Source organism: Eptatretus burgeri, chromosome 4 (genome assembly GCF_056783735.1).
Source record: "Eptatretus burgeri isolate ZD-2024b chromosome 4, Ebu_testis_v1, whole genome shotgun sequence".
In the NCBI taxonomy this organism is placed as follows: Eukaryota; Metazoa; Chordata; class Myxini; order Myxiniformes; family Myxinidae; genus Eptatretus; species Eptatretus burgeri.
The window spans coordinates 136,570,110-136,590,752 of NC_140964.1; the positions used below are offsets into that span (position 1 = coordinate 136,570,110).

Here is a 20,643-nt window from a genome sequence, read left to right on the forward strand (position 1 = left end):
TTTTTTTAGTTTTGTGTCTCAGGATGAAGAATCAAGAGGCCTGCTCGGGCATCTCGATTGCGAACACATCACAAATTGTATTTGAACATAGGTACCCACCAAAAAATGAGTGTGATTTTCGGTATCACTAATTTTTCAGAAAATGTTTCATAATTTCCTCAAATGTCAAGTTAGACAGTTAATTTCAACCCCGAGTAAGGACTTTGGCATGATCTTTCATATGCTGAGGCCAAATGTGTCAAGTTTTGCCAATTAGAGGTTGAAAAATGATTTTTCAGTCAAAATTGCCTGCAAAATTTGCTAAATCAGCAATAAATATTGTTTTCATTTGTCTTAAAATCAATTAACAACTAATATTATTATTATGTTGTCAAAGGAACATCGTCGATGCAATCGGGACCACTGGTCGTCATTTTAATAATAATACCGAATATAAATACATGTACATGTGTTCATACACATACATATACATTATACATGTTATATACATGTATATACAATGAACATTATCTTGCAGATAATGGTAAACCACAGTTTTTTTCTTGCTCAAATGGTGGTTTGGATGTGCACGCAACATGAGCAACAGGTTTCTTACACATATTTATGACAGATTATGATCGTTTCGACATTATTATATGTATATTAGGTTGTGTGTTGCATAGCAGTGCTACACTCCACAGACACATACTGAGTACATCGTGTATCTACCTATTGATCCGGAAGATGGGACCCACGATTACAAGTATACAGTTGGTTAAGATTGTGAATAAAATAATTAAGAACCAACACATCTATTGATTTAACGTGCATATGCCTTCATGTGAATGAACATTTAAATTATATACTTGTAGGTGTGAACAATGGCTGAACCTGAACGCAAGAAAAAACGACAGTCCACTGACTTTGGTCGATGTGTGATCTGCCAGCAGTCTTCGGCGGAGACAGTGCAGAAACTAACCGAGAAGGGATTCCAATCATTTTTATATGCAGTAACCCACCGACTCGATGATGCGGCGCTCAGATTGCAAGATGAAATCACTAAAGGCGAGGAGGATTTTTTGTCTAATGGTCCATTGTGTCATGCCAAGTGCCGAAATGCCTACACAAACAAAAAAACGGTCGCACAGAAAATGAAGTCACATGTATCCAACACAAGTGAAGAAACCGACGGCGGCGCATTGTCCTCCTACATAGACGGCGCATTGTCCCATGATCCGAACAACATCATCTTAAATTCTCTGCGTGACAAGTACAGGGCTTGGTTGTCAGACAGTGGGGCCTCCCTGAGCTCTTCTCGATCATCATCTATCAAAAAGAAGATTGAGCACTACTACAGACAACATGGTTCACTCATCATGATCATACCACAGAGAGGACAATCCTCTATAATCTGTTCATCAGATATGTCAATAGGATATCTTCTTGCGAAAGTCGCCAGTATGAAAGATGAAATAAGTCCCGAAGAAAATGCTGATGAGAGTGAAGACGACTCTACTGAATCGAACGGTATTTGTGAAAGGAATATCACCTTGTACCTTTCTGCCAAGTCCTTACAAACAGATATCAAGGCGACAGCTTCGCAGCTAAAGAAAAACAGAAAAGAAGACATCGACACATCTATGCAGATATCATTTGACGCTGCGAATGAACGTCTACCTGTAGCGCTGTATAACCATGTGGCCTGGCTGATTACTGACGCAACACCTGAACTTACAAACCCTGAAAACGAGAGTGCAACTGAAAGAGCGGGAACGCAAGAAAGTCCTCAATTTGGCCCAAGATATCGTTGCAGCTGTGGCAAACACTCCAAATCCAGAGCACATTGGATCAGCATTACATGTATTGAAACAAACAAGGAGTAAAGAGATCATAACAATGATGAACCATTTTTGGAAATAGTATTAGCTATCAAGAAACACAGAGGTACATCACCACTATGGCACAACCCACTGATGAACTAGAACAAGACAAGCCATTAATCCCATATAATTTAAAAAGTGGACTATTCACTCATTGCGCCATTGACAACTTGGATTTTCACGAGCACACTCCAGATGGTAGCACAATGCATGGGACAACGCACAACATCTACCAATATCCAAGAAATACGGATGATTTCTCAAGTACCTATGCTTCAGTACCATGAGCTAAATCCAGAAAAGCTTCTTGTACAGGGATTCAGCCCTTCCATACCAAAGACAGTGGTTTGACCTTGCAAGATCGATAGCGTAGTCGTTCTATGAGCGGTGTAAGCCTGACACACGAAGAACATGCAACTCATTTATTATCAGACCACACAGTTTCTTGGCAGTTGATACAAAACGACTGTTTTCAAACTGTTGACCATGACAGCGTCATCTCATGGAATGCCTTTCATGCCTTTTGGTGGAGGAGAGCACATCACAGACATTGATTGGGTATGGGCCATTCTTCCCAGAATCTCCAACAAAACCTGATGTCGTTGAAGCTTCAGTTGAATACTGTATCACAGTCACACAAGCACTAGGCCAACAGCATTGTGTACCGACGTGCGACCAAGCAACATACAAAATAAACCTCGGACTTCAAAAGAAGAAGCCAGATAAATATAAACATCTGATACTACGTTTGGGGGGCTTCCATATTGCGAGCAACTTCCTCGGAGCTCTTGGCAAACTCTTTCAGTCCTCTGGTATTGAAACTCTCATTGTGGAAGCCAAGGTGTTTCTCGATGGAACCATGAACAAGCTCATGGCTGGCAAGGACTACTACAAGATGGTACGATGTCATACTCTGGTGATGTCTACTATGCTGGAGCTGTACTGGGAAGCTTTTGAATCATGGACTCTGGACGAACCTGGTGTTGATCTTGATATGATGGCCTCACTCAACGCAGCTATTCGTAAGCTAGCAGAAGCAGTAGCCCATGAAGACACCACAGCCGCATTGCAGGCACAAGCAGAGATGATCGCAGTTGCAGATGATGTTCAAAAGTTGTTGTCGGATTTTGAAAATACACTGTGCAACTCGCCAACAGCCAAGCTTTGGATTATGTACATCAACATGGTACTCCTCCTCAAACGGTATATAGCAGCAGAACGAAAAGGGTGCTGGGAGGACCATCTCACTGAGGTCGAAAATATGCTACTTTACTTGGTTTTGGCTGTTCACATTTTTTTTTTCAAAAATCTTTATTCTATTAAATTTAATTGTATTCACTATTTTAGGGTAGGTAATTGGCTAACAAATACATATGTATGTTAAATGAATATTAATTGACCCTACTGTATCTACTAGAAGTTATTTTGAGAGCACAAAATCAAGTTTAAGATGAATGAAAACATATTTACTGCTGATTCAGCTATTTTTGGGGGTCAATTTGCACTGAAACTTAATTTTTTTTTTCAACCTCTAATTGCCGAAATTTGACACATGTGATCTCAGAATATGAAAGACCATGCCAACATCCTTACGTGGGGTTGAAATCAACTGTCTAACTTGATATTTGAAGAACTTATGAAACGTTTTTTGAAAAATTAGTGATACCGAAAATCGCACCCATTTTTTGGTGGATACGTATGTTCAAATACAATTTGTGAGATGTTCGCAATCGAGATGACCGAGCAGGCCTCTTGATTATTAATCCTAAGACACTAAACTAAAGAAAAAATGAGGCCTGCAAAGTATAGGAAGCGGTGTCCGGCAACTCCTAAAATAGCGGACTTTCTGAGTTTGGATCCCTGACGAGAGAGAGAGAGCGAGAGAGAGAGAGAGAGAGAGAGAGAGAGAGAGAGAGAGAGAGAGAGAGAGAGAGAGAGAGAGAGAGAGAGAGAGAGAGAGAGAGAGAGAGAGAGAGAGAGGGAGAGAGAAAGAAAGAGGAGGGTGGGGGGAGAGAGGGCAGCAGGCAGGAAGAAATAAAGAGACCGAGAGACAGGTGGGAGAGAGCAAATGAGACCAAAGCTTACCTTGCTGTGTTTAACCTCCCGGGGATCTTTGACTGGTCGAGGGTTAAACATGACCATCACCGCCGCGCCTCAACACAGAGCGCCATTTCCTGTGTGTTTTGTATTCTACGGCGATGGCCCCGCTTCACACAGGGGCGCAAAGGTTTCATCGGCTTGAAGTGTGTCCTCCTCAACTCGGTGGGATTGGCAACCGTCTGAAGTACAAAACAATGACTGCGAGGTCGCAGGTACGGGAGGGCAGAATGCAGTCATTGCTGCTGTGTTTGCTTCTTTTCTTGCTTCTTGATGTTGTGGAGTTTCTGCTGCTCTGAATTTTGTTATTCCTTGTTTTTTGTCTTCTTTATGTACTTCTATCTTCCTGTCATTCTGACTTTCTAAATCTTGTATCTTCATTCTTCTATATTCTATTCTTCTTTGTTGTCTTTTTTTTCATTGTTCTTCTGTGTTCCTCTTGTGTTTTTCTTTTTGCCTTTCTTCTCTTTCCTCTTTCTGCCTTATTCTCCAGCACTGAAGATTTCACATCACATTTTGCCAGTGTATGACTTTTTGGTTCACGAGCACCAGCCAGAGTGACCACTATATTCGTTATTGTCTGTGTGTCTGTCTGTCCAGAGCATAACTCAGTGGACCTTGATCCGATCTTGATGAAACTTGGTTATGTGTTCAATATCAATGTCGAGTTGTGTTTTCCTGGATGATGGCATGCTACGCCTGTTGTGGGCGGAGCCACGCCCAAAAAATAGCCATTTTTAGGGGGTAGTCGGATTAAAAATCTATCTTCTCCTAGGGAATGGAATGAATGGAATGGTTTCTTCGGTATTTGAATAGCAAAATGAATTATCTCAAACTTCTTGTTGTCCGATTTTTCATTTTTTTGTTTTATTCTTGTTGAGCTTCAGGATAGACAATGTTGCATGTTTTTCATGTGGAGCCAAGATGAAAAGGTTTTTGCCATTGCCAACTCTGGATCAACAAACAGAGTTGGCCATGAGAAAAGCATGGACTTTGCAGGTTGAGGCCACAACTTTGAACGATTGTCCTTGTGCATTGTTGATGCTCAAGGCAAAACTGAGGCACACAGGGAACTGAGCCCTTCCAAATTGAAATGGCAAGTCAGACAGGATGATTGGAATGTAGGGAATGAAGACATCCTGGCTTGCTGCATGGCCAGTCAAGATTTTGGCTTCAATGACATGTGACAGAAGCTTCTTGACAGCCAAACGTGTTCCATTGCAGAGTGTTGGTGGGTCCAGATTTCTGAGAAGCATCATGGGTGTACCAATCTCGAGCTCCAGATTGTGAGGAGGCACACCTGGTAGTTCCATAGAGTTAAGCATTCTGTGGGGCAGTGGACTGCTTTATTTGTGTTTGGAACAGTGTCAACCGACTTGGACATTTGCATCGTGCCAGGTAGCTGTGTGAGAAGGCCTTGGTTTGTGGGATTGGGCTACACCATTTTTTGGTGCCAAGATGGCTCTTTGGCAAAGCCACTTGTGGTCATGGAAGTTATGTGCAACATTTGGAAATACTGCCTCTTGTAGTCGTTGAAGTGTTGCAACTGTTTTGTCAATGCTGTTCATTTAGATAGTTCCATCCTGATTCTCAGATGCCATGCCTCCATTTTCCAGTTTGAGCAGGCTTGCAGCAAACTCCACAGCAGATGAATCACCTGTTAGAAGCACTCGCATGTTGGTCCTTTGGCTGAATCAATTTGGTTAGGAATGGGAGCATGTGCCAAAGCAGCATGATGTTGCGTCCACTTTCTGCCAGTGCTCCAGGGGCCTCCGTCTGACCACCCCCCCAGGTAGATGCCTGGCCCATCCCCATCCCTTTGAGATGATGATCTACCTGCTGCAACCATGAGGAATGTGGTCAGTCCATTGGCCTCCTCTACTCATGAGGCTCCCTCACTGAGGGAATGTGGTGAGCAGGATCAGCGTCAGGAAAAATACATCAAAAATTAATAACATTCCTTGCATCATTTCGATCTATACACCACCTGTAACCACGTATCTCTCTCCACCCTCTTCCTGACATCGATCCATCAGCTTCACACTGCGCTTACCGTTCCAAATTCACCACACACCTCCACAATTTTACTTCAACCTTACCTTTTCCGAATGTTACGCAATCCTAATTTAAAATAAATAAATTCACTTTTGACGATATACCTCACATAGCCACGTGCTTCTCCCGTAACCACGTGATCTGTTTCCACCCCCTGCGTTTGCCGATCCAAATTCACCATTCACCTCACTATTTTTTTCTACAACACTTCCATGACCTAATCTGATAAAAACTCTCTCAAACAATAATAATAATAATAATAATAATAATAATAATAATAATAATAATAATAAATAAAAAAATAATAAATACGATCTCTTATAATGCTCCATCTTCTTCTTTCACACGTATGGAACTCATCACTATCATAATTCACAACTCTTCTTCGAGTTCAACAGACTGCTCTCAATTCGACCTTTCATTCACACCTTACCAAAAAATCCAACTGTGACAATGTTTCTTCTCTCCATTCTCTTAATTCGCCTTGATTTCATCCCTCAAGAAAATTAATGTCTTCAATCGCATCTCTGACCTGAAAATTTAAAAAACCCAGTTTGCTATGAATGTTCGCTTTCCATCAACCATTCTGTTTTTTCAACTTCAGTGCCAACTCACCCCCCTCTCTCTCAAAACAACCATCACACTCTTCTCCCTCCAAGCCTCCCTCTCACTTTCTCAAAAACTAACCCCTCACCTTTCTCCCTCAACTCTCCCCACTCATCCTTCTCCTACCATTCACCCCCTCCACTCACCCTTCTCAAAGTTTCCCCCCTCTCATCCACAAAGCTGCCTCCTTCTCCTGCCCTCTCACCTCCATCTCATCACTCCAACTCAAATCCTCAACCGCCTTCTGCCCCTCTCTTGTCCAGCACCACAGAGCCTTTTCTCCTCCTCATCCGGCCCCCTCCCATAGCTCTTCTGCTAGGGTTGGGTAAATAGTGGTTTTTTCGGTTGTGTCTTCGTGTGTGTGTGTGTGTGTGTGTGTGTGTGTGTGTGTGTGTGTGTGTGTGTGTGTGTGTGTGTGTGTGTGTCACAAAGCACAATACAACATTCTCTGCAATCTCCCTCCCTCAACTCCCTCTTTTTCTCCTCCTCCTCCCTCCTCCACCTTTCCTCCCTGCATCTGTCTGTCTGTCTGCCTCTCTCTCTGCCTCTCTGATCTTCTCTGCGCCCCTCCCTCTCTCTGCCACCCTCTCGCTATCTCTGTCCCCCTCTTGCTCTCTGCCTCTCTGTCCCCTCTCGCTCTCTCTGCTCCTCTCTGTCCCCTTCTCGCTCTCCCTCTCTCTCTCCGGTTCTCCCCTCCCCCCCCCCTTTCTAGCTACCCGCATTCCAGGCACACCCATCCCTGTCCCCGCTCTCTCACCAGCCCTCCTTTCTATCACCTCACGCTTCCCACTCTCCCATCCTCCTCTCTCCCCACTTTATTTCCCTCTCCCTCCTGCTCTCAATATTCCCGTCAGCGAAGCGACAGATGGTATTTGCTCGTCCATAATCATACCTGCAGTGGTTTTTTTTCATTATTTCACAGGACTGTTCATAGAAGAGCTGTCATTTGGGTCTTCATCTTCTTCCAGCAAGCCCCATCATCATTGCTGCAATGAGAAACATTATCACACACTCTTTGTACCACTGGAGATATGAAATGTTACTGATGAGCACTTACAAGGGTGAGCCGACCAGAGGGGAGCAAACGTCACTGCATGTGTGAACATGCACGCAGGCCTTTGCCATGTAGATTGCATCCCTCAACTCCCTCTTTTTCTCCTCCTCCTCCCTCCTCCACCTTGCCTCTCTGCATCTGTCTGTCTGTCTGTCTGTCTCTCTCTCTCTCTGCACCTCTCTCCCCCCCTGTCGCTTTCTCTCTCCCCCCCTGTCGCTTTCTCTCTCCCCCCTGTCGCTTTCTCTCTCCACCCCCTGTCCCTGTCGCTTTCTCTCTCTCTCTCTCTCTCTGCCCCCCTCTTGCTCTCTCTGCCCCCCTCTCGCTCTCTCTGCCCCCCTCTCGCTATCTCTGTGCCTCTCTGCCCCTCTCTTGCTCTCTCTGCCCCCTCTCACTCTCTCTCTCTCTGCCCCCCTCTCGCTCTCCTTCTCTGGCTCTCGCTCCCTCCCTTTCTAGCTACCCGCATTCCAGGCACACCCATCCCCTGTCCCCGCTCTCTCACCAGCCCTCCTTTCTATCACCTCATGCTTCCCACTCTCCCATCCTCCTCTCTCCCCACTTTATTTCCCTCTCCCTCCTGCTCTCAATATTCCCGTCAGCGAAGCGACAGATGGTATTTGCTCGTCCATAATCATACCTGCAGTGGTTTTTTTCATTATTTTACAGGACTGTTCATAGAAGAGCTGTCATTTGGGTCTTCATCTTCTTCCAGCAAGTCCCATCATCATTGCTGAAATGAGAAACATTATCACACACTCTTTGTACCACCGGAGATATGAAATGTTACTGATGAGCACTTACAAGGGTGAGCCGACCAGAGGGGAGCAAACGTCACTGTATGTGTGAACATGCACGCAGGCCTTTGCCATGTAGATTGCATGGGTTTTAAATGCCCCCCCCCCATTTTTATATTGATTCCAGCAATTAAAAAAAAAAGTGCTCTTTGGGCACGTTCTTTCACCCTTCCTGTCACCTCACACTGTCTCCCCTTCCCCTCCTTTCCCATTATATTGTGTTCCCTTCCACTTTCCTCATGCTTACCTCCTCCCAAACCCTCTCCCGCTTAATCAATGTATGTGCCATCCGTTAGACGGATGTTAAACTGGACGTCGCATCTGCCAGAATTAGTTGGTGGATATTAAAGATCCCTTCACGGTGTCAAAGGCGAAGAATTGTGGAAATATCCCCGGCATCCTGGCCAAATTTCAAATCACTGCTCGGACCTCCAGGGGCACTGCATCAGCAGCACTGCAACACCCTCAGCCAATGATGGTACTTGTAGCCTTGTGTTGCACACACAAAAAAAAAGATGACCAGACCCCTATACTATGTTGAGTGTTTTTATTGTCATAATATTTTAATTAATGTAATCTTTGTAAAATTTCCACTCAATTAATTTTTTTCTGTCAGGAACACATTCCCCCTGTAATACATTCAAAAGACAATGGGGTTTTGAAGTTCGATTTACATGATGTTTCCCAGGAACATGTCTATGATGTAAATAAAGAAGGTGTGTGTGAGTGTGTGTGTGAGGTCAAAAATTATTGTAACATTCTTTTTGAGAACCACACACACACACACACACACACACACACACACACACACACACACACACACACACACACACACACACACACACCTTTCTATCTTTTTCTCCCCCTTGCCCTCCTCTATACTTCTCCCCTCCACGCCCCTCCTCACTCTCCCCCTAATACAGTGCAGCACTCTCCTTCCACACCTTTCTGGGCTCCCCCATTCGTTGCACCCCTCTCTTTCACTCCAACCCCTGTCTCTCTGTCTCTGTCTCTCTGTCTCTGTCTCTGTCTCTCTGTCTCTGTCTCTCTGTCTCTGTCTCTCTGTCTATGTCTCTGTCTCTGTCTCTGTCTCTGTCTCTGTCTCTGTCTCTGTCTCTGTCTCTGTCTCTGTCTCTGTCTCTGTCTCTGTCTCTCTCTCTCTCTCTCTCTCTCTCTCTCTCTCTCTCTCTCTCTCTCTCTCTCTCTCTCTCTCTCTCTCTCTCTCTCTCTCTCTCTGTCTGTGTCTCTGTCTCTATCTCTCTCTCTCAGCACCACTGCTTTCTCTCACCTCACCCTCCTCCTCTCACCCATGTTTACCTCCATCTTCCTCCCACTTTCGGTGCTCCCATCAGCGAAACAACGGGTGGTATTTGCGAGGCCATCATCATATCTGCAGCATTTTTTTCTTCATCATTTCACAGGCGTGTTCGTAAAAGAGCTGTCATTTTTGTGTTCCGATGTCATTTTCTTCCAGCTCAATCATCAGGTTTCATCGTCATTGCTGTAATGAGAAACATCATCGCACATCGTTTGTTCCACTGGAGACGGTGCGACTGATGAGCACTTCCATGGCACATTACAAGTAGTAAAGATAACACTGAACATGTTAAAAACACTCACGTTGATAAGTGACGAAATGCAGAATTTGTTGAAAGACTTCACTGTATATTTGAAACGCTTCATTGTTCTGCTCAATCTGCTCATAAACAGATTCGAATTCCATTTGCAGTTCGATTCCCCTGAAACGGAGAACATTGTGAGTCATGAATCCATTGTCTGTTAAGGTGAAATAATAGTCAAAAACTGTCAATTAATCAATATAATTACGAAGGGATGTTAAACTTTACATTCCGATGTGAAGAGTGCATGACTCAGCAGTAACTTCAATTTTTTGGGGGAATATTTCATCAATATTTGTCGGTGATACACCCCCCCCCCCCCCCCGCCGAGTGAGAACCAACTACCTTTTCTTCTCAAATATAGATTCTTCTGATGAACTCTGCATCTCTTCAGATTCCAAGTCTGTGCTCTCTGTAGAAAATTTATCTGCACAAACAAAATGGTAGATCTTTAGAAAAAAACAAATTATGTTGACATCCATGTTTACAAATAACTAGTCATTACTACACCGTAAAGAGTGACTGGTTTGTTATATTTACCCTCGCCAAAGGAAAGGGGATTTCATTTGGGTCTGTTTGTTACTTACGAAATCTAAAGATTTCGTAAGTTTATTGATGACTTCCGTCCTCTGTTTGTTTGTTTGTTTGTTTGTCGGCACGATAACTCGAGAACGGAAGAAGCTACCAATGTCAAATTACACCACGTGATTCAGGAGGGTGATGGCTAGTGCTGATTAGATTTTGGTCAAAATCGGTCAAAGGTCAAGGTCACAGTGAGGTCAAACATCAAAAAAAAATATATTACTCGCGAACAGAAAAAGCTACCAATGTCAAATTACACCACGTGATTCAGGAGGGTGATGGCTAGCGCTGATTAGATTTTGGTCAAAATCGGTCAAAGGTCAAGGTCACAGTGAGGTCAAACATTCGATTTTTGAAGGTTTGGTACAGAATCATCAGAGAAACTTCTGGTTTGCGTACCTTCCTTCTCAAGAGACAGCTTTTATTAGACAAGGTCAGAGGTCAAGTTGACGATTTCATAAGTACCAGTCTATGACTGCTTGTTTGTCCGCACAGAATGTCTTATTGTTGGCTGCAAATGCCACCTCGTGGAAGCCAGTGAGACACGTTCCTTGTTTTTTTTATTTCAACCGAGTACATCTACGGTGTCTGTAGAAAGTCCACACCCCCCTTTTAAAATTAAACTCTTTTGTTACACACAACGCAACTATTTTCCCCTGCAACACGAGGGTGTGTGTGTGCAAAGTATAATGTATATCATTCTCTTTGATAACCAAGTAACAATCTCGAAGTGAAAAAACAAATTCCACAAGTTCCAGAAAATTATCTTAAAATACAAAACTCGAATATCTTGGTTGGATAAGTGTCCATCCCCCTGAGTTAATACTTGGTGCAAGCACCAAGTACAGCTGTGAGTCTGTTGGGATAGGTCTCTACCAACTTTGCACACCTTGATTTGGCAATATTTGCCCATTCTTATGTTCAAAACTGTTCAACCTCGGTGAAGTTGCACAGAGAGCGTTGATGGGCAGCAGCCATCCTGTCATGACACAGATATTCCATTAGATTTACGTCGGAGCTCTGACTGGACCACTCAAGGACATTTATCTTTTTTTGTTCCTTAGCCACTTCAGAGTAGCTATGACTGTGTGCTTCGGGTCGTTGTCATGCTGAAAGGTGAACTCCCATCTCAATTTCAGCTTTGTTGAAGACAGCAACATATTTTCCTCTCGGATTTTTCTGTATTTTGCTCCATCCATTTTCCCTTCTATCCTGACAAGTGTCTCAGTCCTTGATGAGGACAAACGTCCCCATAACATGATGCTGCCACCACTGTGCTTCACAGTCGGGATCGTCTTCTTTGGGTGATGTGCTGTTGTGGGTTTGCGCCAAACGTAATGTTTTGCATTAAGGCCAAAAAGTGCCATCTTGCTGAAGCAATTTGAACATTGGGAGTGTTGCAGCACTATCTGAGGTTCGGAGACCAGATAATGGTGAGATCCTGGCGAGTGGTTACAGTTACTATTGATCTGGTCGTTCTGAAGGTTACCATGCCCAAGGAGTTTGTGTAGCCATGTTCAATAGGCTGACTCCAATGATAATTGAGGTAACACCGGTCAACGAGTGAATTATGAGACTCAGGATTCATCACTCCTTGGGTGTCATTTCCCTGGTGTCTGTGTGTGCTCCTACTGAGGCGAGTGATCTCATCATGTGGGACGCATTCTATACCACACCAGAATCAGTGGTTGATCAGTACCCCAGGTGAGATATTCTTCTCGTGTTAGAGGATTTCAATGCATCGACTGGAACTGACAGGGATGGTTATGAGACGCGAGTTGGACCCCATGGGTCTGGAACTGTGAACCAGAAGGAGCACAATATTTCTTGACTTTGCAAGAAATCATGGATTTCGGGTGACTGGTTCATGGTTGCAACACCCACAAGCTCAACGCTGGATTTGGTATTCCAATGCTTGTGGTGAGCCAAAGGAGATTGACCACATGCTCATTGATGGTCGCTGGAGGATGATCCAGAACTGCAGGGTCTACCGGAATGCTCAGTTCCTCAATAACGACCACAGGCTTGTGGTAGTCAACTCTGAGGTTGCAGCTTAAATCCTGGAGAATGGTACCATCCCAGCCTTGGCTGGATGTTGGCAAATTCATGGATGAGAGGGTAGCTGAGGAGTTTTCAAACAGGCCGAGTGGGGATGTGAGGGTCTGAGTACTTTGGGAAATCCTAAAGAGTTGCGGAGTGCCTTCAAGACCACCATCCTTGATGTTGCCGGTGGATGTCTTGGAATTCACTGGAGGGCGAAGAAGAATTTTGTCTCTCAAGTGTCACTGGATACCGTTGACCAGAGACACAGAGCCAGGCTTGATGGCAGAGCTGAGCTGTTCAGGGAGTTGAGGTGTAAAACTGTACGTGTGCAGATGGTGGACAAGGAAGCCGATTGTGACGAATCTGTGAGGGGGTAGAGAATCAAGTGATTCTTGTGATTCTTGTCAAGTGATTGTGGTCAAGTGATTCTTGTCCTGTTTAAAGGGGAATTCGCGCATTGTATTCCTCCAAGCCTATCCCTCGGTGTGTTGCAGTTAGAGCGGAAGAAGGAGGGCTCTTGACAGAGGAGTCCGAATTGAAGGCCCCCTGGACCGGTTACTTTGAGCGGCTGCACCAGGCTGATCCAGCAGCTGTTGAGTTGGATGTCAGGGGTGTTACAATCCCAATTGCTGATCCTCCAATCAACTGTGAACCACTTCCTTTGTGGAAAAACAGGCTGCGGTGAACCTGGTGAAGTGGGGGTAAAGCTCGTGGGATGTGTCGCATCCCTGCTGAACTTCTCAAGGGTGGTGGAAATGCTGCACGCATGTCGTTACATGCAGTTCTATGCTCTGCTTGGAACACAGGCATCATTCCAACTGACTGGAAGAGGGGCCTTGTTGTCCCTCTCTGGAAAGGGAAGGGTGATCGCCAAGACTGCAACAACTACTGAGAGGTGACGCTGCTCTCAGTGGCGGACAAGGTCTTTGCTCGGATAATTGATGATCGACCGAATCCTTGCCCTTTGGATCCTCACCGAACGCAGACGAGAGTTTTGGCAGGGACTGTTTGCAGCTGATGTTGATCTCTGAAAAGCGTTTGATTCAGTGGATCAGGATGCCCTCTGGAGGATTCTTCGTTTCCTGGAGTTCCACCGAAACTGATCGATCTGATGTCTGAAATAAACTCTGGGACTGAGAGTGTTGTGAGATGTGGTGATACCATCTCCAACTTATTTCCAGTTGTTACTGGAGTTCGTCAGGGGTGAGTGCTGGCCCCCACAGTTTTCAGCGCTGTCTGGACTGGATTCTAGGGAAGATGTCAGAGAGATCAAGCTGCAGTGCATTGTTTGGGAATGTCAAGGTCTCTGACCTTGATTTCACAGATGATGCATTCATCTTTGGAGACTCTTTTGGGGGCCCTCGAGGTGCTGAATGACGAGTCAGAGCCGCTGGGATTACGGGCTTCCTGGGTCAAAACTAAGATCCAGGCTTTGATTGACATCTTAGATGCTGCTTTTTTGTCTGCAGCCGTTTCTGGTGAGGAGGTTGAGGTCACGGAGATATTCACTTACCTTAGCAGTGAGATTAATGTCTCTACTAGCTGTGAGTCAGAGGTCAATGGACGTCTTGGTCGGCCTCAGGAGTCATGATTTCACTGGATCATGGGGTGTGGTGCTGTCGGTGTCTGTGCAGAGGAATGAAAGTCTGAGTCTTCAGGTCCATGGTGCTTGTTCTCTGGAAGTGAAACTTGGAATCTGACCAGGTATCTGAGACGGCGACTTAATTTCTTTGGTACCAGGTCTCTTCGGAGAATCGATTTTTATAATTTCACCTCCGGTTCATGCCCCAGGAAAGGGGGAACTTGGTGTCACAGAGGTCAAAATAGGTAAAATATTTAACTCAAAATTTGATATTGGGTTATTCCTAGTGGAACGTTTTTGCAATCTTTAAACTGCTTTTGGTGGGAAGCGTAGGGATCTGCGATGGCGCGCCATCGACTTCACTCTCGTCATTATTGTCCTCGCCAAAGGAGAGGGGATTGCATTTGGTTCTGTTTGTTTGTTTGTTCGCACAGAACTTTTGTGGTTCACTTCGTAACCGCTTGTCGGATTGAGAAGAAATTTTCACCATTGTTGTGACTACTCATGAAAAATGTTTTAATGATAATGCGTGGCCACCATGTTGGAAAAACGGAAAATTTTGGACTAGTGTATCTCTGAAACCGTACCAAGGGAAAAAAAAATTTAAACTTGTCACATACTCCTCATGGGGAATGATTGTGATGTTTTTATGACATCATAGGTGCCTTCGTTATGACATCATAATTGCATATTTAGAACACTACATCCGATCGGTATGAACATTTTTGAGAATCATCTTGGGATAAAATGGTGCACAAAATTTTTTGATGACGTCATCGGTCACGTGCTTCGGGAGCTATCTTGTAAAAAAACAAAAAAAAATAAAAACTTTCATCTTCTCTGAAATGGCTGAACACATCGAGGTGAAACTTTACACATATGACCACCTCTCCATGAGGAGCAAAAGGGTCACACATATGACATCATACGTCACATGGTTTGGCAGCCATATTGGATTTACCCAAAAACTTACAAGAATACTCCACTCAAAAGAAGTCCTGGTGAGAGTCTGCGATCTCTGATTGCTCTTTTTCTTGTTAGGATTACTGTCGTTATTTTTATTAAAATTCCTCCTGCATTTATTGGAAAGTAATGGTGTATAGAATGTGAAAAAAATAAATAAATAATCCACCTGACCCTCACCATGCCTTTCCTATACCTGTGCACAAATTCTCTTCAGATAATAAAGAAATCCAAAAAAAATTACCTTCATCATGCTTCTCCGCCTCCGCCTTTGCCTTCGCCTTCGCCTGTTGAAGAAAACAGTTTTTCATAAAAAGTATGTTTGGATTAAAAAAAAAAAAAACCTTACCAAAAGAAATCAAAACTAGAAAATGTGCAAAACTTAAGATCGATAATTCACAAGTCAGGTTAAGAAAGACCCTTAAAAAGATTCTGAACACAAAATCTCAAAATTACATGATGAGATTATTATTAATTATTTTTTATTTGAGTATTCAGACACAAAAATGTAACATTTAGTGAAAAAACAACTTACTGAATAACCCAATAATTTATATATCAGCCTTTGAGGATAAATATCCTCAAAGCCCATTTTCAGCTTTAAGAATGGAAAAATAAATGAGACAATCGTGGCCCCAAGGCACTTATCGTTTTGCTTGACATCAACCCCAACACCGTCATTTTATCACATCTATCAAACTGTTAAGACACACTCCCTTTGTGAGAGAAATGTGTGTTCAGTGAATAACTTTGGCTGGCAGGTTGTCCTGGAGGTATTGCATCATGAGAAACACCTGCTCCCGATGGGAATGGCAAGGCAAGGCAGCTTTAATTTTGAGGTGGCATCCCAACTCAGGAGAATATTTCCCTGCACACCCAGAATACAACCACCAAGTTTCAACACATGGTTTTCCCACATACAAAAGGACAAAAAAATACGGATGATACTCGTATAACATGTCTGGTGTTGGCTTAATGGTTTGGGTGGTGGGCTTTGGATCCAAGGGTCCCGAGTTCAAATCATGCTCAGCTGTTGAATTAATACCAGGTGGAGTTAACTCGACCTGTCATCCTTCCGAGGTCGACAAAATGAGTGCCAGCATGCTGGTATACTGTGTCGGAGTGGCGACCCATCCAGGATTGTGCCCAATGGCCAAGGAGACTGCTTCGGCAGCACCAACGCTCTGCACAGAGTATGGGCCCAATCTCCAAAAAAAACATAACCCCAATTTTTACATGTTAAATATTGCTCCTATAACACGTTTTTGGATAACACGGCGCTTCGCGGGAACGCATCCCCTGTGTTAAAGGAGGGTCACCTGGACTCGCCTCTCAGCTGTGCAGCCTGGGTTTGAATCCCGACCCAGCTATAAACTGTTATCCTGGTGTTTCACAGGCAGGGTAATTCATCAATGTGCGTCTGCTTGAAATATTCGTTGGTGCATGTTAAATATCCCAGGGTGTCCTTTGTGAACAGTGGGCGAGCTATCACGGGCACCGTGAACAATTTCCAAGTTCCTTCTTTAGCCAGCAGAGGGCATTGCATCAGCGGTACGGCCACACGTTTAGCCAATGATGCCACCCCACAGCCTTGATCTGTGTACGAATTAAGAAGCAGAACCCTACTTGCAAGATAGTGTGCTCAATGAAGCAACGCTTGCCTTTGAAGCACTGGCCTAATAGCTTATAGTCAGGTTGGAAGTAAAACTCAGTCGAGACAGCTCAAAGATGAGTGTCATATACGAAGGTCATTGAGAAACTGAATGAAGTTTCATTTACTGCTTAATGGTGCATCTCATCAGATGAAGAATTAAAATTAAAAACAAATTGATCAGTGAAGGAATTATGAGTTACATCATTTTACTTCATTGATCCAATCATGTGAAATGATAAGCAGTGTGATAAGAAATGATAAGCATAAGATCAGAAAAAGACCATTTGAAAGATGGGTTGTTGGAGTTGAAGATAAAAAAAATGAATTTCAAACATTACCTTTTTCTTGGCATCGTGTGCCATGAAGTAGTTGTGCATCATCACACCAGTAATCAAGCTGAAACACAAGAAAACATATTCGGTTTAAAATGTGAACATTTATTATTTGAAGTGTCGGCATCTCCAAATATATCACTTTTGAATGCTCATTTGTCACATTGTTAATTATTTTATCCCTTATTGTGATGTTCAGAGCATCGGATGTAAATTTACACTCATGATGTGTTTAAGTTTTTCATTGATGAACGGAAAGAAAAAATAAAAATAAAAAAAAATCACTTTTAATAGGGGAAAATAATAATAACAATAAAAACTTTTAAAACTTCCTTCATGCCTTTTCACTGCGTTATTAAAGCTTTAATTCTTTCTTACAAGAGCACAATCATCTGACATGAATGAGAGTAGTGTGGAAGAAATAATTAACACCTCAAGGTGGATGGTCATCATGACCTGTAAAATAATTTCACCTCAAAAACCAATATCTTTTTCATTGAGAAATAACCAAGTTATTACAAAACACACACCAGCATTCTCTCCAAACTCATGAAATGTTTGACAGTTTCAAGCCTTGCTTTCAAACAACGTTTAATTTCACATGAATGTTTTTATGTTATACTTCTCCATTTATACCCCAAACTAGACATGAGTGAAAACATACAGTGACATACAAATGGCCATGAAATGAGGTCGACTCAGTGAGCAAGAAAGACTAAAGACTGAAATAATGTCCCTCACCTGAAGCCAATGAAGTGTATGATAATGACGAAAGGTGTGAGAAGAAGCAGGATGTGTCCAGCACCTGTCGGAACAAAGAGAATTAAAATATATATATATATTTTTTTCACAATAATACATTTTGAAAAGAAAAAAGCGGGTTGAACAAAATAAAATATGTGGATCACTCATAAAGTAATGCTCCACAATGTTTTGTAAAAGGTGATCGAGGAGCAGGAGGCTTGACTGAAAATCCGGCAGCGCTTCGTCGGTGGATGATAGGTGGGCCTGAATTGTCAACACCAACACCGATGCAGTCATTGAAACGCCAAATGACTTCCATACCATCGGCCTGGAACAGTTTTGTTGTTTTGTGCAAGAGATGCTTTTGGAGCAGACAAAGGCCCCATGAAATCCAATCAAAAGGAACAAGCTGACACTCATGTCCTATCCAAATGCAAATAAACGTTCAAAATTATTGAAATTTACAAACCTCAAGAGTGACTGCAGCCTATTTTCTCAACTTTATATTGCTTGTCAGACAAGAGATGGCTTCAAGCACTCATGCAATACATCTGCACTTTCACCGTGCACCCATGAAGAGGTGCGTTCCAGAATTATGGTTCATTTGGCAGATTGCTCCAGTACTATGAAAGAATACTCATAAAGACCATCGACACCGATGATGTTGTTCCGTCTGTGGCTGCAATGGCCCATTGTCTAGTTGAAGAGCTTACAATCTGTTAATGAAACATAAATGTTGAGTGGACTGGGAATGAATGAGTGACATCCTGAGAGTGATAAATGGCTGTTTCTGTATCTTTGTCTCAATGTCTGGGCAACACAAAATAAGTCGAACTGATTTCATCATACCAACCTTTGGCGTTGTTATCCAGGAATATATCATACCAATCATCCAGCACGAGGACTTGGGAGAGTGTGAATATGGTTCTTCGTCGGGAACCAAACCGTAAATGATCAATTTCGTGGAAATAGTGGTAAAAGAATGGGACAAAAATGACTGCACGGGAGTTAAGGAAGAGTTGAAAAATTACAGAACAAGCAACTATACAATCAGATCGATACATTTTCAATCGAGAATTCATCAAAAGTAACCATTAATTTATCTGTAAAGCAAATAGGAGAGATGGAACATTATCAAGAAAGAGTAACCATGGACATTTTCGACCTCATAACACACCACCGACCGCTGACATAAACAGGAGGCACGGTGGGGCATGTCTCTGTGTTAGAGAGTCTTGGTTCTGCCGAAGCAGTTTCAAGGCCACAGGTCACGCGGAGCGGTTTGCCATCCCATCCTTCTCCCAGCAGCAGGGTGCCAGCGATAGCTTGCCTACTCTTCACGAAGAACACCGTGGGATCTTTCATGCTCACCAACTAATGTCGGCAGACGGGACCTCCATTTAACGTCCGGGGGACAGCACACACGTCGATGAATCACCCACGAAGGAGAAAATAAGTGATTGTATTGTCGTGAACTGTTTTGACTTTATACAGACAGTATAAATCGACTTTACACGTGTAATTGTAAATCGGCGGAGTTGCTGTGGTGAAGGGGGGGGGACAATAAGTTTGTAGTGTACAAAGAAAAATGCAATTGTTTGGTTTTTTTCTTGTTTTTGTCGTTTTTTTTTTTGAGGGGTGGGGAGGTGGGGTGAAGGATGTGGGCAAACATGGTTCTTGGGTGAGAATCACACAAAATCAACCACACTACATGACAAGGCCCCGACAGACAACACTCTGCACAGATGTACACAACCATAATTCATACTCAACCCACCGAAAAGTCCTGCTAACATCCCTATCCCCACTGTGATCGTATAAATCATTGGAATGTACTTAATCTGCACTCCACACATTTGCTCCTTGAACGTTTCCCACAAACATATTTGGCACAGGTAATACATGATAAGTTGGAACCATCTCCATGATCATAAGTAATGATACCACGATGGAGTCGCAGAGGAAGGATACAGAATAAATAGAGTATCAGGAAAAAAGCGTTCAACAAAGATCTTTCCGGCTGCAATGCCACCTTGACGTCAAACCTCATCCTGGGGAAAAGCCTGCAAAAAATACATGGGGGGGGGTGGGGGACACTCAAGTTAGTTCTTCATTATCGTGACAACAACAAAGCATCAGAGAACAAAACCTTTAAAATGGATTTTTTTTCCATTCTTTATGACACAGAAACACTTTCAGTTAAAGAGAAGTGCTAGCTTGGAGTTTGATTAATCTCACCGAAATTATGCTTTATACAATGTTACCCGAGTAAGCTCATAAATAGACGAGAGTGCGACGTCAAGTCCTACCCATGTTGGGCCACACCTGGAGTGCCTGAGAATGGTCAATATCACGTGCAAGGAGGTCAAACTCGAACCTCTCCCTTATGGGCAAATCTACAACCTGCCTGAAAAGGAATTCTGGATTCCATTTACAAATTCCATATCTGCCTTATGCTCTACCCTGGTCATGAACACAATATATCCCGAGCAAATTAAATGATTGTTCAATCAACACCACATTTTGATTAATTCATCACCATAATAATCAAATTTCGGAGTACAAATTCTTGGGTACAGTGATCGCTGACAAATTGCAGAAGCTACATCCACTCACACTGGCGACCTCGACTCGTACCAGCGACCTCGTCTCTGAATGTCTT

General features: G+C 43.3%; 2 protein-coding genes across 2 annotated transcripts in view; one reads left to right on the forward strand and one right to left on the reverse strand.

Moving 5' to 3' along the window:
- On the forward strand, window positions 1-10,214 carry LOC147029193 (uncharacterized). The gene is made up of 3 exons (XM_085880108.1): window positions 1-5,867; window positions 7,540-7,678; window positions 8,335-10,214. Exon 1 carries the CDS (start codon window positions 861-863, stop codon window positions 1,860-1,862), a length of 1,002 nt encoding a protein of 333 aa, XP_085736234.1. The 5' UTR covers window positions 1-860; the 3' UTR covers window positions 1,863-5,867; window positions 7,540-7,678; window positions 8,335-10,214.
- LOC147029194 (uncharacterized) overlaps window positions 9,839-20,643 on the reverse strand; it is a 20,632-nt gene continuing 9,827 nt past the window's right edge. The window contains exons 10-17 of the mRNA XM_085876585.1: window positions 19,953-20,044; window positions 18,835-18,978; window positions 17,979-18,042; window positions 17,244-17,301; window positions 15,496-15,538; window positions 10,427-10,508; window positions 10,083-10,201; window positions 9,839-9,963 (exon numbers count right to left, since the gene is read on the reverse strand). Coding sequence (XP_085732711.1) covers window positions 9,938-9,963; window positions 10,083-10,201; window positions 10,427-10,508; window positions 15,496-15,538; window positions 17,244-17,301; window positions 17,979-18,042; window positions 18,835-18,978; window positions 19,953-20,044 — 628 coding nt within the window. The 3' untranslated portion in view covers window positions 9,839-9,937. The remainder of the gene's footprint in view (window positions 9,964-10,082; window positions 10,202-10,426; window positions 10,509-15,495; window positions 15,539-17,243; window positions 17,302-17,978; window positions 18,043-18,834; window positions 18,979-19,952; window positions 20,045-20,643) is intronic.

Excerpts from the sequence above, each read along its gene's own strand:
- LOC147029193 (XM_085880108.1), top strand. The coding sequence starts at position 861 with ATGGCTGAACCTGAACGCAAGAAAAAACGACAGTCCACTGACTTTGGT.